The following is a 19,139-nucleotide window of genomic DNA, read 5'->3' on the forward strand; positions in this document are numbered from 1 at the left end:
CTCAAGGACCTAAGATGCAATTATTTGCATAACGTCAAGAAGCTACTCGAAAGGATGTAGAACGTGCTTTCGGTGTTTTGCAAGCTCGATTCGCTATTATTCTACGTCCGTCACTTGTTTGGAATATTGATTTGATTGGTAAGATAATGAAGACATGCATCATTTTGCATAATATGATAGTTGAAGATGGAAGAGATACATGTCTACATTATTATGATATATCCCAATTCGAACAAATGGAGACCGAGAATTTAAGTGGTTCAAGTCAGACATATTCTGCATATAGGCATGCTGGAATGATTGAGTTTCTAAAAAATAGAATATGACTTCGAGACAGAGGAGCACATCAACAACTCAAAGCAGATTTGATTGAAAATATGAGGCATTAATTTGATTCGATGAATAATTAAGTTATTTGTTCTTATTTTAATTTTAAATATTTCTATTGTAATTGCAATGTAATGTAATATAATGTAATGTTTTCTTCAAAAAATTTATTTATTATTTTTATATTTTATTTTTTTAATTAAACAATAATAATTATAACAATAAAAATACAAATTTGATATTGAAATTAAAATTTAAAAATAAATTAAAACTAAATTTAATTAAATAATAAATAATATAACTTTTCCCATAATTTTTCTAATAAATCAAAATATTGACAAATAATAATATAATATAATATACTATAATAACTAAATAAATAATTAATACTAAAAATAAAAAAATAATATATATATAATATGAAAATAAAAATTTATTAAAAAATTAGGATGAGTATCTTTGTTGCGAATATAAAATAAAAGAGAGTATCTCCAACTCTGTAGAGAGAGAAAATGATATGGTTAATAAAAAATAGTGAAAATACCCAAAAACGGGTATCTCCGTTGCTGATGGTATTACACCACTCTCATCGAAAATCACACAAAAAGCCTCTCAAGAAACATAAAAATACTCAAAAACCATGCCAAACAATATCTTGACACAATTTTCCCTCTATCTTTAACCAAAGGACATGCGTCCAATGTAGTAGCATGATTATGTTAATATCAAAGAACAATACAGACAGAGAGAGCCACACAATACGTGGCTACTTAACTAATCAGTATTAGTATATAACTAATATACATGCACATTAATTATGTATCTAAAGCCCATCGTCACGGAGGTCCTTAGTTATCATGTCAATGGGCAGAGAACCCGGAGGAGGGGGAGCCGATGAATCCACAAGATCAAAAGGGTCGTTGCCATCATTACCATCTTCTTCCTCTGAATCGTTTGTTCTCACAGAAGTCTCTCCATTACCATAGATTACGGCAGGATAAGAGTGCACCAGTGCCTGAGACTTGCTTTCGAATTCCTCTACTCTCCATAAAAGCTCATCAGGGCTGAGATTCAGATCGCCACTGTCCAGGACCGATGCCTTTCCTGAATCAACAGCTCGCCTCCACAGGGACATCATTTTCGGACTTGCCACTGATGGCTTCGCATCTGCTTTGCAGTCCAAGTGATTACTCCAAATGAGTTAACGATAGAATGATAAAACCAGCTCCTGGAATACTAAGGATACCTGCAATGGCGGCAACATTGGAAGAAATGTGCATCCCACGTGCTCCATATGTAGATTTCCATTCTTTCCCTCTCCACATCAGAATTTGTTCGTTGTCAAAAGATAACAACACACACGGCACCAATTCCTGTCGTAGGAGATTGATAGCAAACAGCTCAGCAGGGCTTTTATTACGCATTCGATCTTCTCTTTGCAAGGGAAGGAATAAATAAGACAAACCTTGAGCTTAGCTCCTATCTTCTTGTAATCACTGGGATGCAATCCCCGGCAGTCAATCTTCACCAGAATAGATCCTTCAAACGCACTTCGGACATCCCTCACAAGGGTAATATACACCCCATTTTTCGCTATTGCAGGAGACGGGGGATAACTAGTGAGCTGGAGTTATGGATGTAGCAGCTATTCATTAAGCAAAAATTACCTAATTTACATATCGGCAGCAGGGTTTTTCCTTTGATTCGCAACTCATCAGCTTCTTCTTTCGTCAATCCTTCAGGGGCGTCTTGTATCAGCTTCGGATACACGGGCGCAGCTGGCTTCCACAGCATCACAGGTAATTGAGGCCGTCTGCGATGATCATAGTTTCTACCGCGGAACAGATACACCACTCCACCTACCCTATGTATAATCTTTCCACCCGATTTTTCCTATAAGTAGGACATGAAACTGCCGGTAAATCAAGAATGGAAAATTGAACTTTATGAAGCTTGAAAATAAAAATTAGTAAAATGCAATGCCAATGCAACAACCTCAAGGCACCGGCATACGTTGGCCATATCAACAGTTGGAACGCCCAAACAACGAACCTTACAAACTGGTTGTCTCCTCCAATGCGTATGCATCAACTCCAACATATTATGAGTCAATCCATCTCTACCTACACAATCCAATGAACCCTCACACAAGTTGGACAACAAAGTAGCAATAAAAATTCATCCTAATCATCCAAAAAGGAGCAGATCAAAACCCAAATACGATATAAACCTTTCAAACCATCCCTCAACATTGTGATACAAAATCTGGAAAATAAATTGGAAGCTTACAGCTTGAAAATACAGAAATGAAGCTTAAACATCAAGTAGCAATGTCAAACCATCATCAAGCAATGCCAAAGAACAGCAATGAAGAACATAAACTCCACGATGTCCCAGGAAGCAATAAACAAACAAACCTACCTAAATTCACCTGTCTGTTGCTGGACAAATATGGCTTCAACATATCCTTAATCTCCCATTTGGTTAAAGGCTCGCCTAATACTTCCTCCCGGGGTCTTACATTGAACTTTCCCAACTCATAACCCCTCAACATTTCTAACCTCCTTCCGGCCATACTCTCGTTCTCGTCATCGCCATTCCCCAACGGTTCAAATAGCTTAATTTTCCTTTTACTCTTCTTCATTGGGGCTTTTCCCGTCCATGGCCGCGGCATAGACGGCGGGGCGAAAGGCAAGAATGCGGGCTCCCGCATCGCTATCGGCTCAGCCTTCGGCGTCTCGGAGTAACTGTACATGAACTCAAATGGGGCTCCCGGTAATTGATACGAAATGCCGGAATTCCCGATAACAACGGCCCGGTTTTCTCCATCGGGTGCGGGGATTTTCTGGCCTGGCTTGACGGGCTTGAAGAACTTGGAATTACGGTGATGGGTTTTGAATGCCCGGTTGGGGGGTGATTGTTGAGGATAAGGATGCTGTCTGGTTTTCACAGGGGGTGGGTATCGGGGAATGGGTATTGGGGGTTTAGGAGGAGGAGAGGAATCGGGGTTGTTGGAAGGAGGGGGTGTAGAGGGCAGAGATGAAAAGAGGTTTGGACCTGGGATTCCCGGAAGAATCGCCATTACTGATCTCTGTGTTGGTAGTTTTGCTGTTTTAGGTAATTTTCAAGATATTTTAGTGGGGTTGTGGCTGTGGTTGCTGCAGGGGAAAAGCCCAAATTTTGGGTATAACTTTGGCGGTGTGTCTGTGGGCTTGAGTAGTGTCACGGATCAAAATCCGTGACCGAAGATGACCGAGAGAAGAAGCCAAAACCCGGAGGCTAGTCCGATACTTTGTAAATAAAACTAGAACTTGTATGGAGTAGTTGGGGGTTGGTAGATAGTTGGTGGGAGATGGTTGGTGAGGGTTGGTAAAAGATGATTGGTAAAAGATGGTTGGTAGATAGTTGGTGAAAGATGGTTGGTGGGAGTTGGTGGGAGTTGGTGGATAGTTGGTAGGAGATGGTTGGTGGGGGTTGGTAGATGGTAGTTAGGAGATTATGAACTAGTATAAATATGTGGTAGTGGTCATTTGTAAATCATCAAGTTGAGAGCAATAACATCTACTTTCCCTTACTACTTCCTCTCTCTACGATTATCGAGTGTTCTTGATCGTGTTCTTGAGTGTTCTTGGAAGTGTCCGAAGAAAGGCTGTACTAGCAACCTCTAAGTGTCGGGAAGTTGCTAGGCCACACGGAAGGTGTTCGAGGAACAACCAGGCGGTCCGTGACAAGTGGTATCAGAGCCTCGTTCGAACCGAAGTCAGTGAGGGATGACTGGTGAAGGGTCCAACTTGACGAATATGAACGAGGGTAACAACGATGGTGTCAATGAAGGGAAGCACCACCGAAAGTGCAAACGTTGTCCTTCTGTGGATGTCATAAGCGCTTTTGATGCAAGACTGGAGCGTGTGGAAGATTTCCTCGGTAGGAATTCTGAAAGGATCAATGAGGTCGATCAACGTCTCGATGAGGTCGAGAAGGAGATGCGTGAGGATTTGACGAAGTCTCTCGTGGAGGGACTGGAACAGTGTCGCGATGGGACGAAGGAAGTGACGAGGTCACTTGGTGCCGAGATGGCCAAGCTCAAGGAGGAGGTGGCAGTGTGTCGCCTCGAGTTGGCCCGACGAGAAAAGGCGGCTATGGTGGAGCCGTCCGTGATGCAAGAGGAGCTTGCAACACTTAGAGCGGCAATTGCGGAATTGCAAGCTCGTGGCCTGGCCGGAGGAGTAGCGGCTGCACCTAGAGTGGAGGTGCCACGTCCGGAGTACTACTCAGGAGTTCGGAGAGGCCGGGTAATTGATACGTTTATTTTCGACATGGAACGTTATTTTAATGCGGTAGGGGTCGTGGGAGATGCGGCCAAGGTGCATACGGGTTCGTGTTTCTTGAAGGACTCGGCACTAATTTGGTGGAGACGTAGGAGTGAATTAGCCCAAAATGGTGAGGCGATCACGACGTGGGCAATGTTTAAGTCCGAACTCAAGGCGGAATTCGAACCAATGAGGGCCGAGACCGAGGCGAGGGCCAAGATCCGTTGGTTGACACATCGGGAAGGAAATTTAAGAGAGTACATTGATGAATATGCCAACTTACTACTCGAAATCCCATCGATGACGCTAGAAGAAGCATTATTCGGGTTTACCGAAGGATTGAGGCCGTGGGCCAAGGAGCGGGTTGTGGATAAGTGCCCGGAAACTGTGAATGAAGCAATGAAATATGCTTCACGATTGATTGAATTTCAACAGAGGGAACCATACAGGAGAGACGATGGGTGGAGAATGACATCGGACAAAAGTGGGGGAGATACGTCGAGACCCGCCCCACGGCCGGACAAAAGTGGGGGAGATGCCCTAAGATTCGCCCCACAACTGGAAAGAGAACGTCAAACACCTAGGGCTGCAATGAGAGATTTCTTCAAACCGGGATCGAGGTATGAGGGTTGTTTTGTTTGTCAATCAAAAGAACATTTTGCAAGAGATTGTCCGAACCGATCAAATATTGCCGCGGTAACCGAGGACACTAACCCAATAGAAGAACGAGTGGCGTGCATGAAAGCAGAGGGTGATGGCGAAAAACATCGAGGACGGATGTACATGAATGTCGACATCAATGGGCGCTCGTACTTGTGTTTACTCGACCCGGGGGCGAATGCGAATTACATGAGCAAAGAAATAGCTCACGAGTTGGGGTTGCAATGGGTGTCAACGGAGGGTCGATTCAAGGGAGTAAATAGTGCATGGACACCTTTAACGGGAGTGGCAAAGGACGTACCAATTCAAGTCGGAGATTGGAAAGGTATGGCTAATTTCAATGTTGCCCCTATTGACGATTATTTGGTGTTCTTTGGCATGAGATTTGTCGAGCAAACCAAGTTAGCAATGATTCCGCACAAGGACAAATACACTATTATGGATGGAAGCATGCCATGCGATATCACCGTTTACCGGGAGGAGGAGTTGACGCCAAAGCAACTCGAAAGAGGATTGAGGAAAGAAGACCCAACGTTTGCGGCTATTTTTAGCAACGAGGACCTCATTGGTTACGAGGTCGAGGAGGCCATTACACCACCGAAGGAATTCAAGGATGTGATGCCAAAGGTGTTACCGAAGGGGTTACCACCTCGACAAGCGGTTGACCCCGCCATCGACTTGGTGGAAAGTGCAAAACGAGTATCTCGACTACCACAGCAAGCGTTGCTCGACGAAACAATCGAGTTGGAGAAACAAATTGGGAAACCTTTGGAAGCAAAGTTCATTGTCCCGTCAAAGAGCTCTTTAGGTACACCAGTGTCCTTTCAACTGGAGAAGGATAAGAGTCTCCTCAAGTGTAATAACCACGGGATGCAGAACAAGGTGACAATTCGAGAAGGCGATGAATTAAAGACGGAAATCACTACGAGATGGAGTGTAGTAGACCATGTTGGACACTTGCGGAATGGGTTGCGAGTTATACAAGAAAATCAACTCTATGTCCGGAGAGGGTTTGAGATAGACGAGGTCGGAATCTCAGGATACATCGTGGCCGATGGAAGAATTCAAGTGGAGTCTGGGAAGGTCAAGACGGTCATAGAATGGGAGGCGCCCAAGTCAACTATGGAGAAAGACGAGAGTACCGAGAAGAACCCATTCGAGATCATGCCCGGTTTCCAACCAATGACTTCGAAAGACTTGGTGAGTACGTACAAAGAACCGAGTCCATGGTTGTTCCACTTTGCCAAGGGTTGGCCGAGTCGGGTAAAGGTGATGCGACTATATTCAGAGAGATCCCAAAGATGCAAGAAGAGGGACCGAAAACGTGGGTTTCAAAGATCCAAAGAGAGAGACTTACAGTTGGTACGATTCTATCAATATGGGCGTATACGAGAAGTGCACAAAGGATCAACGAGACGATATGAAGGCCCGTTCCCGATCATGAAGAAAGGAGGCAAGGTAAAATACAAGGTGGAGCTACCCGAGGGCTTGTCCCAACTCCACCCGGTATTCTATGTTGATATTCTTGAGCCTGACTATACGAAAGATCGGGACCCAGATCGGAATATATCGACAAGAGCACCACCCGGGATGCAGACAACGTATGACGAAATAGCCGAGGGAATATTGATGGATCGACTAAGGTGCCGCAAGAAATATCCGCCCTCGACGGAATACTTGGTGAAATGGAGAGACTTGCCCGAGACTGAGACGAGATGGAAACCGGATGAGAAACATTGGCAATTCAAAGACTTGGTACATGAATTCGAGGCATTGAGGACAATGCCTTCATCAAGTGGGGGAGAATGTCACGGACCAAAATCCGTGACCGAAGATGACCGAGAGAAGAAGCCAAAACCCGGAGGCTAGTCCGATACTTTGTAAATAAAACTAGAACTTGTATGGAGTAGTTGGGGGTTGGTAGATAGTTGGTGGGAGATGGTTGGTGAGGGTTGGTAAAAGATGATTGGTAAAAGATGGTTGGTAGATAGTTGGTGAAAGATGGTTGGTGGGAGTTGGTGGGAGTTGGTGGATAGTTGGTAGGAGATGGTTGGTGGGGGTTGGTAGATGGTAGTTAGGAGATTATGAACTAGTATAAATATGTGGTAGTGGTCATTTGTAAATCATCAAGTTGAGAGCAATAACATCTACTTTCCCTTACTACTTCCTCTCTCTACGATTATCGAGTGTTCTTGATCGTGTTCTTGAGTGTTCTTGGAAGTGTCCGAAGAAAGGCTGTACTAGCAACCTCTAAGTGTCGGGAAGTTGCTAGGCCGCACGGAAGGTGTTCGAGGAACAACCAGGCGGTCCGTGACAGTAGGAACCTGTTTTATAAATTAAGCTTTGTTTAGATTATAGCTCCGTTTATAAATTTTCAAAATTTTATAAATTATAAAATGTAGGGTATTTAAAGTGATAATTTATTGGAAAAAAATATATTTGACCGTAAAAAAGTTACGATTGAGTAATAATATTAAATATTTTAAATGTGTATATGTAAGTAAATTGAATGGTTACTTCAAAAAATATATATATTCTTGTCCAGATTGAATTTAGAAGTTGTCACAACAATAGCTCGAACACATTACTAAAGGTTTTTATCAAAATTATACGATAGTTTATATATTCGAGAAACATCTTTCTTAGTAATATACCATTTTGTTTTATTTAAAAGAACAAAATATATATTTTTTTTCAATGTCCCAAATTCTCATTAACTGAAGTAACTGTTCACTATTTATTTTTATTTTTCTAACATATAGAAGATTCTCAAAACATAAATTCTCAATATAAGATCTAAAGATTTTTTTACTTTTAGACTCTAATAACTTATTAAATTTAGCTATTTTACTCATGATGAAATACATGTGAACATGTTTAGTTATTTCTCTATGAGTAAAAAATAAATATTAAATATAACAAGTCAATAGAAATATACAACAATTGAGGAATACATTATCATTATGTATGTGACTTTTTACTACCCTAATACATTCATTTTATTCGTTCTCATAAAATTGAAAAGTTGAAAATGAAATAAGAGAAAATACTTAAGTGAAAAAAATAAGAAGACAAAGAAGAGATAATACAAAAGATTTCATTGTATCGTAGGCCAATATGACACATCAGATTCAAATTTAGATTGACATGTGTGAACGGGCAAATATTCACCTATTTTTCTTAATCAATTGTAGAATAATGGTAACAGGGTCAATTCCATGGGGACTGTAACTTTATTTTTGTTATCCGATAAAATTAAAATTAGAAAATAAAATATTTGACAGCGCTCGAATGAAGTTCAGAGTCGATAGGCGCCTGAGAGCTTGAGTCGTCATTCACCTGGATCATATATGTTGTCAGCAATAGAATATCGACTATCCATGATCGGGACTCAACGGGTCCCCTGAATCAATTGTCGGTGAACTAGTAGTAGAAGGTGCATAGATAATGTGCAGGAGCACTCTGACAGTGAGAATGAGGTGTCCGAACTTATGCAGAGGTGCCAAGATAAATGTAGAAGGCTTCCGGAGAAATACAGATGGCGCCTGGACTAATGAAGATGGCGCCTGAACTATGCAGAAGTGACCTAAATTGATGCAGAAGGCACTCAGGCTGATACAAAAATCACCTGAATAAATGCAGATGGCGCACGAACTAATGCAGATGGTGCCCGGATTGATGCAGTTAGTGCTTGGACTAATGCGAAAATCACCTGGGCTGATGCGGAAGCTGCCTGTACCGATTGCAGGATGCTCGGATAGGTGTACAGATGTTATCAGATATATTGCAGATGATTTGAGCATATTTTTCAGATGGTCAGACGTGTTTTCAGGAGTATGACATCTCAAATATATTTTCTAAGGTCTGGGCGTGTTCTAAAAAACGCAAGCGTAATTAGAAATATTTACGATGGTCTGACGTATTTTCAAATATATTTACGAAGGCTCGGTCTCGTTTTAAGAAGGTGGGGCGCTGCAAGATTTAGTTTAGATAGTGTGGGTGCTGTCAGATTTATTTTTTAGAAAACGGGGCATTGCAAGATATATTTTAGATAGTCCAGACGCTGTCAGATTTATTTTCCAAAAGGCAAGGCGTTGCTAGATATATTTTAGATAGTTCGAGAGCTGTCAGATTAATTTTACAGAAGGTGAGGCGCTATCAGATATATTTCAGAAAGCTTGGGCGTATTTTCACACATATTTTAAAGGGTCCAGGCGTGACGCGTCCCAACCTGATTAAAATATTATATTTATTTTATCAAATTGAATTTAAGAAGTTGAATGATTTTTAAAATTAAAAATTTTAAGGCTAAATTGCACAAAATCCACACGTGGTTTCATGAAATTGCACCAAATCCCTCGTACTTCTAAAACTGCGTCAAACTCCCTCGTGGTTTCATAAACTTTGCGTCTAACCCCCTCAGCGGTCCTTATTTAACGGTATTTGACCTAAATGCGCTCAAACTGCGAATAAATTTTAGAATATCAATTTTTAAACCTCTAAAATTACAAATATATTTATTTTTTTATATATTTCGCCTAAAAAAATCTGACAGCGTCTGGATTTTGTGCAATTAATTCAATTGTAATTATTTCTTATACCGAAGAGTTGCATCTCTTCGCATTGTCAATAGAGTAGAACCTCGTGTCGATTCGAAAGACAATATTTAGATTCTATAAATAGGTATTCTAATCATTGTAAGAACTCAGATCCAACATCTCAATCCAAATTTATATTTCTTTTATTTTCTGCAATTTATTTAATTTTTTGCACTATATTCTTCTTCCCTAATTTCTTTACTATCAAACGTCCGGACATTGCGTTTGATACGAATTAAGGATTTAATCACTCTAATTCTTCCAAAAAGAAGTCTTTGCTTATCATCTGGTTGGAAATTTTCAACCTACGGTAACATTTTGGCATGTCCAATGGAACAATAATTTTTTCCTCACGGAAAATTATTTTGAATTCATCACATTATGATCAGGAAGACTAATACGTTGTTGGATGACTCGTTCTTAAATGCTGACATCTTTAGAAAAGACCAATGGTGTTCACACAACATCATCAGGTCTTCCACCACCTCTTATATCCGTCCTAGAAGGATTCACTCCGATTCGGTTGGAGATGTCAGCGCCATATAATTGCCAAGGAGCATCAAACCTGGTTACCTATGCCAACAACCCATTCATATTTTTTTTGCTACAACCAAACATTGGCCAAATCGAAGGTGGTGTCGGAACATATCATTTTCGGTTGTTTACTTCGATCGAGTTTGGAAATCACGACCAGCATTGGCCACAAATGACTGCACCATTGTTTACAGAAGTCATTACCACCCAGACATACAACGTGCCACAAAGCATGGCACAGACCCAAAGCCATTACGCTCTGGCACATATGTACAATGGTGAACCAAGTACACGTATTGATGAGCCATACGCATAATGTTCTTAAACAGAAAACTACTACTCCATATGGGACCTTTCTTGAGATAGCGCCTGACTTTCATCAAGCCTAGGTACCACCAGCGTTTCCAAGGCCGAATAATGTATTGGAACCATGACCAATATTGAATCCTTAATCTGTATTACAACCAGCATGGAAATTTAATTCTGATGTGGCTCGGATGATTCAGGATGTTGTGTGTCAACACTCGGGTAACCAAGGTCATGGCCCACATGATCTTGTATACCAAAAACCTCTTCCGGAATGGGTGGAACGTAATTATTCATTGCCGCGACAAATCAGGATACCAAAATCCTTATTGTTCTCTGGAGAAGATGGCTAGTCATCTGTTGAACACGTGGCCAGATTTATGATACTTATTGAGGAATTTTCACTTATTGTATTTTATAAGTTGCAATTATTCCCTTTTAACTTTTACCAAGACTATGTTTAAGTGGAACACATCTCTCTGTACTGACTCCATACAAAATTAAGCTCAAATGGAACGACAATTTCATTATAAATTTTATAGCCCCATACCGAAAACTACGCTCACATATCTTATGGAAACGAAATCGGAAATTGAAGAATCAGCCACGCCCTTTATCAAAAAACTCAGACGGACTAAGGCTCGATGTCCGGTGATCATTAGTGAGTCAAAGATCGCTAACATCACAATTAGGAATATGTTTCCGTGTTTACAAGATAGACTTACGGCTCATGAAGTTCAGAATTTGGAACAATTAAGAGGCAATGCCACACATTTGGAACATCTTTTTCATGAGAATGAAACAAAAAGCATATATTTTGAGCATCAAGTTGTAGTGATTGATGTCGAGGATATGGGTGATGGGTATGAACTCCCAGATGTTATTTAGGAGGCAGTAGTAGAGCTTTTACTAGACAAATCTTACACTTGCTCCAATCTTAAACCCCCCCCCCCCCCAAAAGTAAAGACATATCCAAAATCCAAAACAAGGATTGATTACCTGATGTTACACATGTTGATGCAGTTTTTTATGAACTGCTGAAAGACGGAAAAATCCAAATATATTGCAAATGGCACAATTAATTTCGACATGCCACTATAAATTGTTTTCACTTTAAGACGACCATGTAGAAATCTTTGAAGAACAAACATCTCAAAATTGCTGGTATGAAAATAGATAATGAACATTTCCGTAAGGTTCATATCACCACCATAACAACACGACCAATCTCACCGGAGGAAGTATCCATTTGGGATGATATAGTACCTCAAAGACGGTCACCATATAAGCATGAAAAAGGTAATTCTAAAATTAATGATACTAATTATTCAAATCTACCATCAAACCAACAAGACGGTCCTTGGAAGACGCACAAAAATACCTTAACGGTTGGACCTTGTCTTCAAGAATGTAAAAATCCCATCAGATGACTTCTCTCGATATTGAACCAACCAATGGTTTCCAGAAACAAAGATTGATATGTTAGCTGAAAATATTGTGACCAAATGTATAGCTCGGTAAGATGATCAAAATATCTATCTGGATGCATCGGTCGGATTACAATCAAGGACACAAGGATGCAGGTCCACAATCTAAGTCATAAAATGTTAGAAACATCGTTCATCAAGTTAGGGATTGGATTGATTTTGCTCATTATGTCTCCTCTACTCTCCACCAACAATTATTATTTTGGAACATAAATCCGACATCCTTCGGATACAACACCAAATCATATGAATTGATATCATTATACTTAAATAATATAAAATCGGTTGTGACCACAACCTCTATGAAAACTAAGCCTTGGGATTTTTGTCAGTTTACATATCAAGAATTTTGGATGATATGTGCGGCCCGAGATGAGGCCGACCCCAATAACTAAAAGCTAACATATTGGTAGCAATCCAGAACTCATAGGAACGGTTGGATGACACTTTTAAGTTCATATCCTTAGCCGAGATTTGGATTGCTATGTACCAAACCGAGGCCATGGTCGAGCAATGGCTTGACGATGATTCTTCTTCTATTGTCAAACCGTACCCTGTGATAAATTCTAAAAAAGCCTTCGCAGGTCTAGACTTCCAAGTTTCTAGAATTTTATTATTACATGGCTTCAACAAGTTCATCCATATGACAAGAGGGGGCCTATGTTATCCCACATAATTAAAATTAAAATTAAAATTAGAAAATAAAAAATTTGACGACGCACGAATGGAGTTCAAAGTTGATAAATGCGTGAGAGTCACAGTCGTTATTCGCCTCGATCATATATGTTGTCAGCAATCGAATATCCACTGTCCATGATCGGGACTCGACAGGTCACCTAAATCAATTGACACCGAATTGGTAGCAGAAGACGCACAAATAATGTGCAGGAGCGCTCTGACAGTGCAAATGAGGCGTCTGAACTTATGCAGAGGCACCCAGACAAATGCAGAAGGCTTCTAGACAAATGCAAGTGGCACTTGGACTAATGCAGATGATGCCTAAACTGTTGTAGAAGTCATCCAAAGTGATGCAGAAAACACCCGGGTTGATGCAAAAATCACCCGAACAAATGCAGATGGCACCTAGACTGATGCATATATTGCCTGGACTGATGCAGATAGTGCTCGGACTAATGCAAAAGTCACTCGGGCTGACATGGAAGCTGCCTGAACCGATTGCAGGATACTCAGATAGGTGTGCAAACGTTATAAGATATATTGCAGATGATTTGGACGTATTTTTCATATGGGTAGACGTGTTTTCAGAAGGAATCCGGCATATCAAATATATTTTCTAAGGTCTGGGCATGTTTTAAAAAGCGCGGACGTAATCAGAAATATTTACGATGGCCTGGTGTACTTTCATATATATTTACGAAGGCTTGGTCGCGTTTTAAGAATGTGGGACACTGCAGATACATTTTAGATAGTCCGGGTGCTCTTAGATTTATTTTTCTGAATTTTAGATAGTCCGGGTGCTCTTAGATTTATTTTTCTGAAGGCGGGGTGCTTCCAGATATATTTTGGATAGTCCAGACACTGTCGGATTTATTTTCCAAAATGCGGGGCACTATTACATTTATTTTCTAGAAAGGGAGGCGATATCAGATATATTTCAGAAAGCTTGGACGTATTTTCACACATATTTAAAAAGGTGCATGCGTGAGGCGCCCCAACCTGATGAAAATACAATATTTATTATTATTTTATTTTGGCAAAATAGCAAAAAAACCCCATGTGGTTTTTCAAAATTGCTGAAAAGCTCCGTGGTTCTAAAACTCCAAAAACCCTACTTGTGATTTCCAAAATGTTGCAAAAAAATCCCCCTTCCGTTAGGATTTAACGACGGTTGTATATCACACGCCTGAAATGCGATTTTTGGTCCATAAAGTGATATACTTATGTGTAAAATTACTAAAATACCCTAATGACTTCCTCTTCTTTATTCTTCTTCTTCCTTATTCTTCTTATTTCTTATTGTTATCCATACTTTCAGAATTTACTCTCAATTTTTTTTTTAAATTTAAAATCCGCTAAACACAACCAAATTCGAAACCGATCCCAAATTTATCACAATTAATCGATCGGACATGGATCTTCTTCTATTTTACCAAACCCAGAAATATTTCTTCTTGTATTTTACAAAACCCAGAAATAGCAAACCAAAAAATTTAAGAAATCAATTTGACATCAAGATTTGAAATCAATTTAAGAAGAAAGAAAGAAATAAAGAAACGGAGGAAGAAAAAATAAAAAAGAAAAAAATTGGGGAAAAAGAGTTAGAGAAAGAAGAAAAAACTGTTTGCTTCTGGTTGCAACTGCGTACGGAAGAATTGGAGAGAAAAAATAAAGAAGAAAGGAAATTGGGAAAAAAGAAATAGAAAAAGAAAAAAGAAAAAAAAAATGGTGTCCAGCCCCTTCTTCCTTCTCTTCTTCTTTTCCTTTTCTTCTTTCTTTTCTTCATTCCTTCTTCCCTGCTCCAGCCGCTTCTGCCCGTCATCTTCTTTCTATTCTTATTCTTTTCCAATTCTTCATTCTTCAAAGAAGAATTGGAGATGAAGAAGAAGAAAAAAAAAATTTGGGGAAAAAGAAGAAAAGAAAGAACTGGGTGGAACTGTTACGATGTGAAAAAGAATTAGAGAAGAATAAAAAAAATTAAGGAAAAAGATGTGTGAAGAAGAATTTGGGGAAGAAAAGAAGATGGAAGAAAGTAGTTGGGGAGAAGAGAAAAAAATGAACCCAATAAGAAAGAACAAAAGAAAGAGAAAAATAAATAAAAAAATATATAAGTAAGGGTATAACTGTCAAATTTGATAAAATTTAACTTCAGTTAGTCAAATTTAAAGAGGGGGGAGAGTGTGCAACATTTTGGAAAGCACAAGTAGGTTTTTTGGAATTTTAAAACTATGGGGGGTTTTCAGCGAATTCGTAAAACCACAGGGGGGATTTTTTACTATTTTTCCTTTTATTTTCTCAAGTCTAATTTAGGAAGTCGAATGGTTTTTAAATTTAGAAATTTAGAAAATAACTTAGAAATTAATTTAATTGTGATTATTTCTTATACCGAAGAGTTACATCTCTTCGCGTTGTCAGTAGAGCAGAGTGTCGTGTCGATTCGTAAGACAACATTTAGATTCTGTAAATAGGCATTGTAATAATTGTAAAAACTCAAATTCTAACATTTCAGTCAAAGTTTATGATTTTTTTTTCATTTTCTACAATCTATTTAATTTTTTGTATATTTTTTTTCTTTCCTAATTTTTTTACTATCAAACCTCTAGAGACTGCATTTGATACGAAGTAAGGATTTAATCATTCTAATTCCTTAAAAAATAAGCACTTGGTTATCATCCGATTGAGAATTTTCAACCCACTATAATAGTTTCTTTGATTAATTATCTAATCATAAAAAGTAGGTTTTCAAGCAAAGCAATTAAATAAAAAAAAATAACGATCTTAGGAAATTAAATTAAACTAAATAAATCAGGCAAGCAAGAAAGAACTAAAATGGATTTATAAAAAGTAAAAATAAATAGTCCAAGGATTGAACGATAAATTAGATAATGGAATTGATCATCGAATTAAATAATTTAATCAATCAATTGATAAATTGTTATAGATTTTTTATACGATCGAACATCCAATTTTTCTAACCTCGTTGGTGGCAATGTTACAATCAGTTGACCACACCCTAATCGAAAGAACTAAACTATGTACGGATGTAGTAAAATTCTCCAATTGAAAATACGCAAGAAAAACTCAATTCGAATATTTAATCAATTAGGAATGATTTCCTATTTGATCATGCAATTCCTAGGCTAAACTTTTTAACATATTTACTATTTTACTGAATAAATACATAATTACGTATGCAGTTATTTAATTAACACACAATTAATAGATATATTTAAAATTTGGTCACAATAATAAATTACATCTAACAATTGTAAACATGATACACAGAAATAACATAAATATCAATTAATCAAAAGATTAAATTAAAATGCAAAACTATCTCACAAATTCATAATCCGAAAACTCAATCTAACCTTAAGTTTAGCCTTAAACATAATTAGAAATCGAAAACAATAAGATTCTACTTGAAAGAAAATGAAGAAGAGTTGCACAATGATTTTGTCCATATCTTCTTGTTTTTTTTTTTTTCCCAAAATGATTATTTTTCTTTTATTTCTTCTCCCATTCTTGATAAAAAAAAAAAAAAAAAAAAAAAAAACTTATAGTCAATCCCTAAGAAACTGGACTTAAATAATTTTTTACTTTTACTCCACTAATTCCTCTTGACAAAATTTCCAATATACCCTTGAAGTCTTGATTTATTCAAATTTTCTATAGGCATGGACATGCCTAAATGAAAGAAATAATCTAAAATTTTTACAATAATCTTCAATTTCTGTCGATTCAAACACAAAATTCAAATTCGACCAAACTCTGTCAAAATTATGCAAAATTATAGTTGAGAGGCGCAATTAACGTACAAAAAAAATCGAATGAACATTAAGTTCATCACATATTCATATTTATATATATATATATATATATTCTGATTCAGTCTAATTTTCATTTGACAACACAATATTGTGTGCATTGAATTGATGAATATAGTATACCACAAAATAATTTTACAATCCACAGTGCATACATTTTGCTATTTTTGCCATTATTCATGAAATTATTTCCCAAAAGCAAACAATTGTATATCAGTTTGCACAAAGTAATAAATAAAAAACATTATAATACAGGTTATCAATGAAACAGTAAAAGAGAACAATATAATACCCAGAGTTTTTCAAGAACCAAATTTAAAGGTGTGGTTTCAACCCTCAAATCTTATCAAGCTTTGTTTTGCTGCTGTATCACAAAGTTAGGATGATTTTATACCTTACACCGAGAATTCATAATTGATTTAATTGCTTATTCTTGTTTTGTAAAAAATTATGGAGTTGAAAAACTATATATTACAAACAATTGCACAAATAGAAATACTCTAACACCACAATTGCCGCGTAGAAAGTGGTGCTGAGATCGATCCACAAAGACTGCGAAGTTTAATTTATATTTTGTCACAATTTCAAATATTGGGGGATAGATTAGCAAGTCACTAAGATAATTAAGATAAGCGATAAAATCTAGATTTAAAAAAGATTAAACTTCTAGCCCAAGGAGTGAATAAGAAACCAGATTAAAGATTCTATCATTGATTTTAAATAATCTTGTTATTCAATAAATTGGTTATAGGCATTAGATACGATCATAATGCCCAATTTCTTCTTACTTTATTGGCGAAAATGGTACGATCGATTAACCGCATCCTTAATCAAAGAAATAATTTAAGTACGACCATACATTAATTTCCTCAATTGAAAATAGCCCGAGAAAAACTCAATTCAAATATTCAATCAATTACGAAAAGATTAAATTATTTGATCATGCAATTCCTAGGCTAAGCTTGTCAACCTATTTACCACTTTATCAAACAAGTGCACAATTACGGATGCAAATGTTTAATTGGCACACAATTGCTAAACCAATCTAAAACCGGCTGCGATAAAAGATTAAATAACACAATTGTACTTATGAATCACATAAATAGCACAAATATCAATTTCATAAATAAGATGCAATTTAAATCAAAACATTATCTCACAAATCTAACTACTCATGCTCAAAATAAAATAAAGCAATAAGATAAAGATAATGATGATCTCCCGGTGGCGCTTCCTACCAAATGCCTTGCCCAATCCTTCAAGCTATAAAATGTGAGTGTAAATTGTGATATCTCATCCCATGCCTTGGCCTCCTTTTTATGGATGATCGATTCTTCAATCGCGCCTTTAATCACTCAATCTTAATCATCATGCCTACAATTTCGTCTCAATCCCTGTAATCTATCACTTTCCTTGACGTGCAAGCTTAGATCAAGCATTTCCAAAATTCTTTGATCGAAAACATGGTATTAGCGTGAATTACTCAATTCCTTTGCACCAATCAACAACATGCCAAAATGAGTAGAAATCTATCCATAACATTAATTATATTTTATAATTTATCTATATAAATATAGGACAATATATGCATTATCAATCTTGATTCTCCCTCCATAATCTCCAAAATAAATGCGAAAAAAAAAAAAAAAAAAAAGCAGGAATCACCTCTTTCAAGCAACAAATCGAAACATAATGAAGATTCAACTTCCGGATATCCAAAACCTAATTTAAACTCTAAACCGCGAGCCTAACTTCTACAGATTCAAGTCGAGATCCACCATATGATCGAGCAGGAACGCAATCCAATTTACACCGGCAATGATTTGAGTACGGGAACAAAATGTGAAAACTCGGAATGAAATTATATAAGGAAAATGACGTTAGCGATGATTTGAGCACGAGAAAAAAATGCGATAACTCGGAATAAAATGAGGGAAGTTAGAGGCAAAATGAAATGACGGAAGAAAAGAGAGAAATTGAATTGGACCGAGAGAGATTAAAAAAAAAAAAAAAAACAAATTAGCCTTACATAATTATAACCGTTAGATATAAAATTAACAGTTTAGATGTTATTCAGTAATGCTGAAGTAAAAACTAAAGTCAGCAGACAATCTTTTCTGAAAAAACAATGATGAAAGGAATATCTAAATATGCAATGGATGTACAACACCAAAACTGCATATGACACAGCTCATGTCAAACGCAATATTATCAATAACTTTAATGAGTTTGATCATAAATAATATGGACTAAGATTGTTAGGTCAATATATTAGTATAAAATTTGTGAATAGAAACCACAGTAAGAAAAAATAATATTGTACTATAATATAATAGAAATCTTAAAATATTTCACTTATATATAAATTAATAAAAACGTATTTTAAATTAATTGAAAATAGCTTCTTCTTTT

General features: G+C 37.3%; 2 protein-coding genes across 3 annotated transcripts; one reads left to right on the forward strand and one right to left on the reverse strand.

The window, feature by feature from the left end:
• Nucleotides 1-980: 980 nt before the first annotated feature.
• LOC127264117 (CRS2-associated factor 2, chloroplastic) lies at nucleotides 981-3,435 on the reverse strand. Of its 2 annotated transcripts, none has more exons than XM_051293506.1 (6): nucleotides 2,745-3,435; nucleotides 2,323-2,446; nucleotides 1,995-2,220; nucleotides 1,793-1,920; nucleotides 1,574-1,700; nucleotides 981-1,497 (listed from the first exon to the last, which is right to left on the reverse strand). In XM_051293506.1, the coding sequence occupies exons 1-6, from the start codon at nucleotides 3,407-3,409 to the stop codon at nucleotides 1,151-1,153; spliced, it is 1,617 nt and encodes a 538-aa protein (XP_051149463.1). In that variant the 5' UTR covers nucleotides 3,410-3,435; the 3' UTR covers nucleotides 981-1,150. The 2 variants fall into 2 exon arrangements, with proteins under 2 accessions (XP_051149463.1, XP_051149464.1); XM_051293507.1 differs by having other exon boundaries at nucleotides 981-1,494; nucleotides 2,745-3,432.
• Nucleotides 3,436-4,097: 662 nt separating this feature from the next.
• Nucleotides 4,098-8,599, forward strand: LOC127263971 (uncharacterized). Its single transcript, XM_051293294.1, has 2 exons — nucleotides 4,098-7,603; nucleotides 8,582-8,599. Exon 1 carries the CDS (start codon nucleotides 4,098-4,100, stop codon nucleotides 7,164-7,166), a length of 3,069 nt encoding a protein of 1,022 aa, XP_051149251.1. The 3' UTR covers nucleotides 7,167-7,603; nucleotides 8,582-8,599.
• Nucleotides 8,600-19,139: the final 10,540 nt, after the last annotated feature.

This window comes from Andrographis paniculata, unplaced genomic scaffold (genome assembly GCF_009805555.1).
Source record: "Andrographis paniculata isolate CXL003 unplaced genomic scaffold, ASM980555v1 Contig69END, whole genome shotgun sequence".
NCBI lineage: Eukaryota > Viridiplantae > Streptophyta > Magnoliopsida > Lamiales > Acanthaceae > Andrographis > Andrographis paniculata.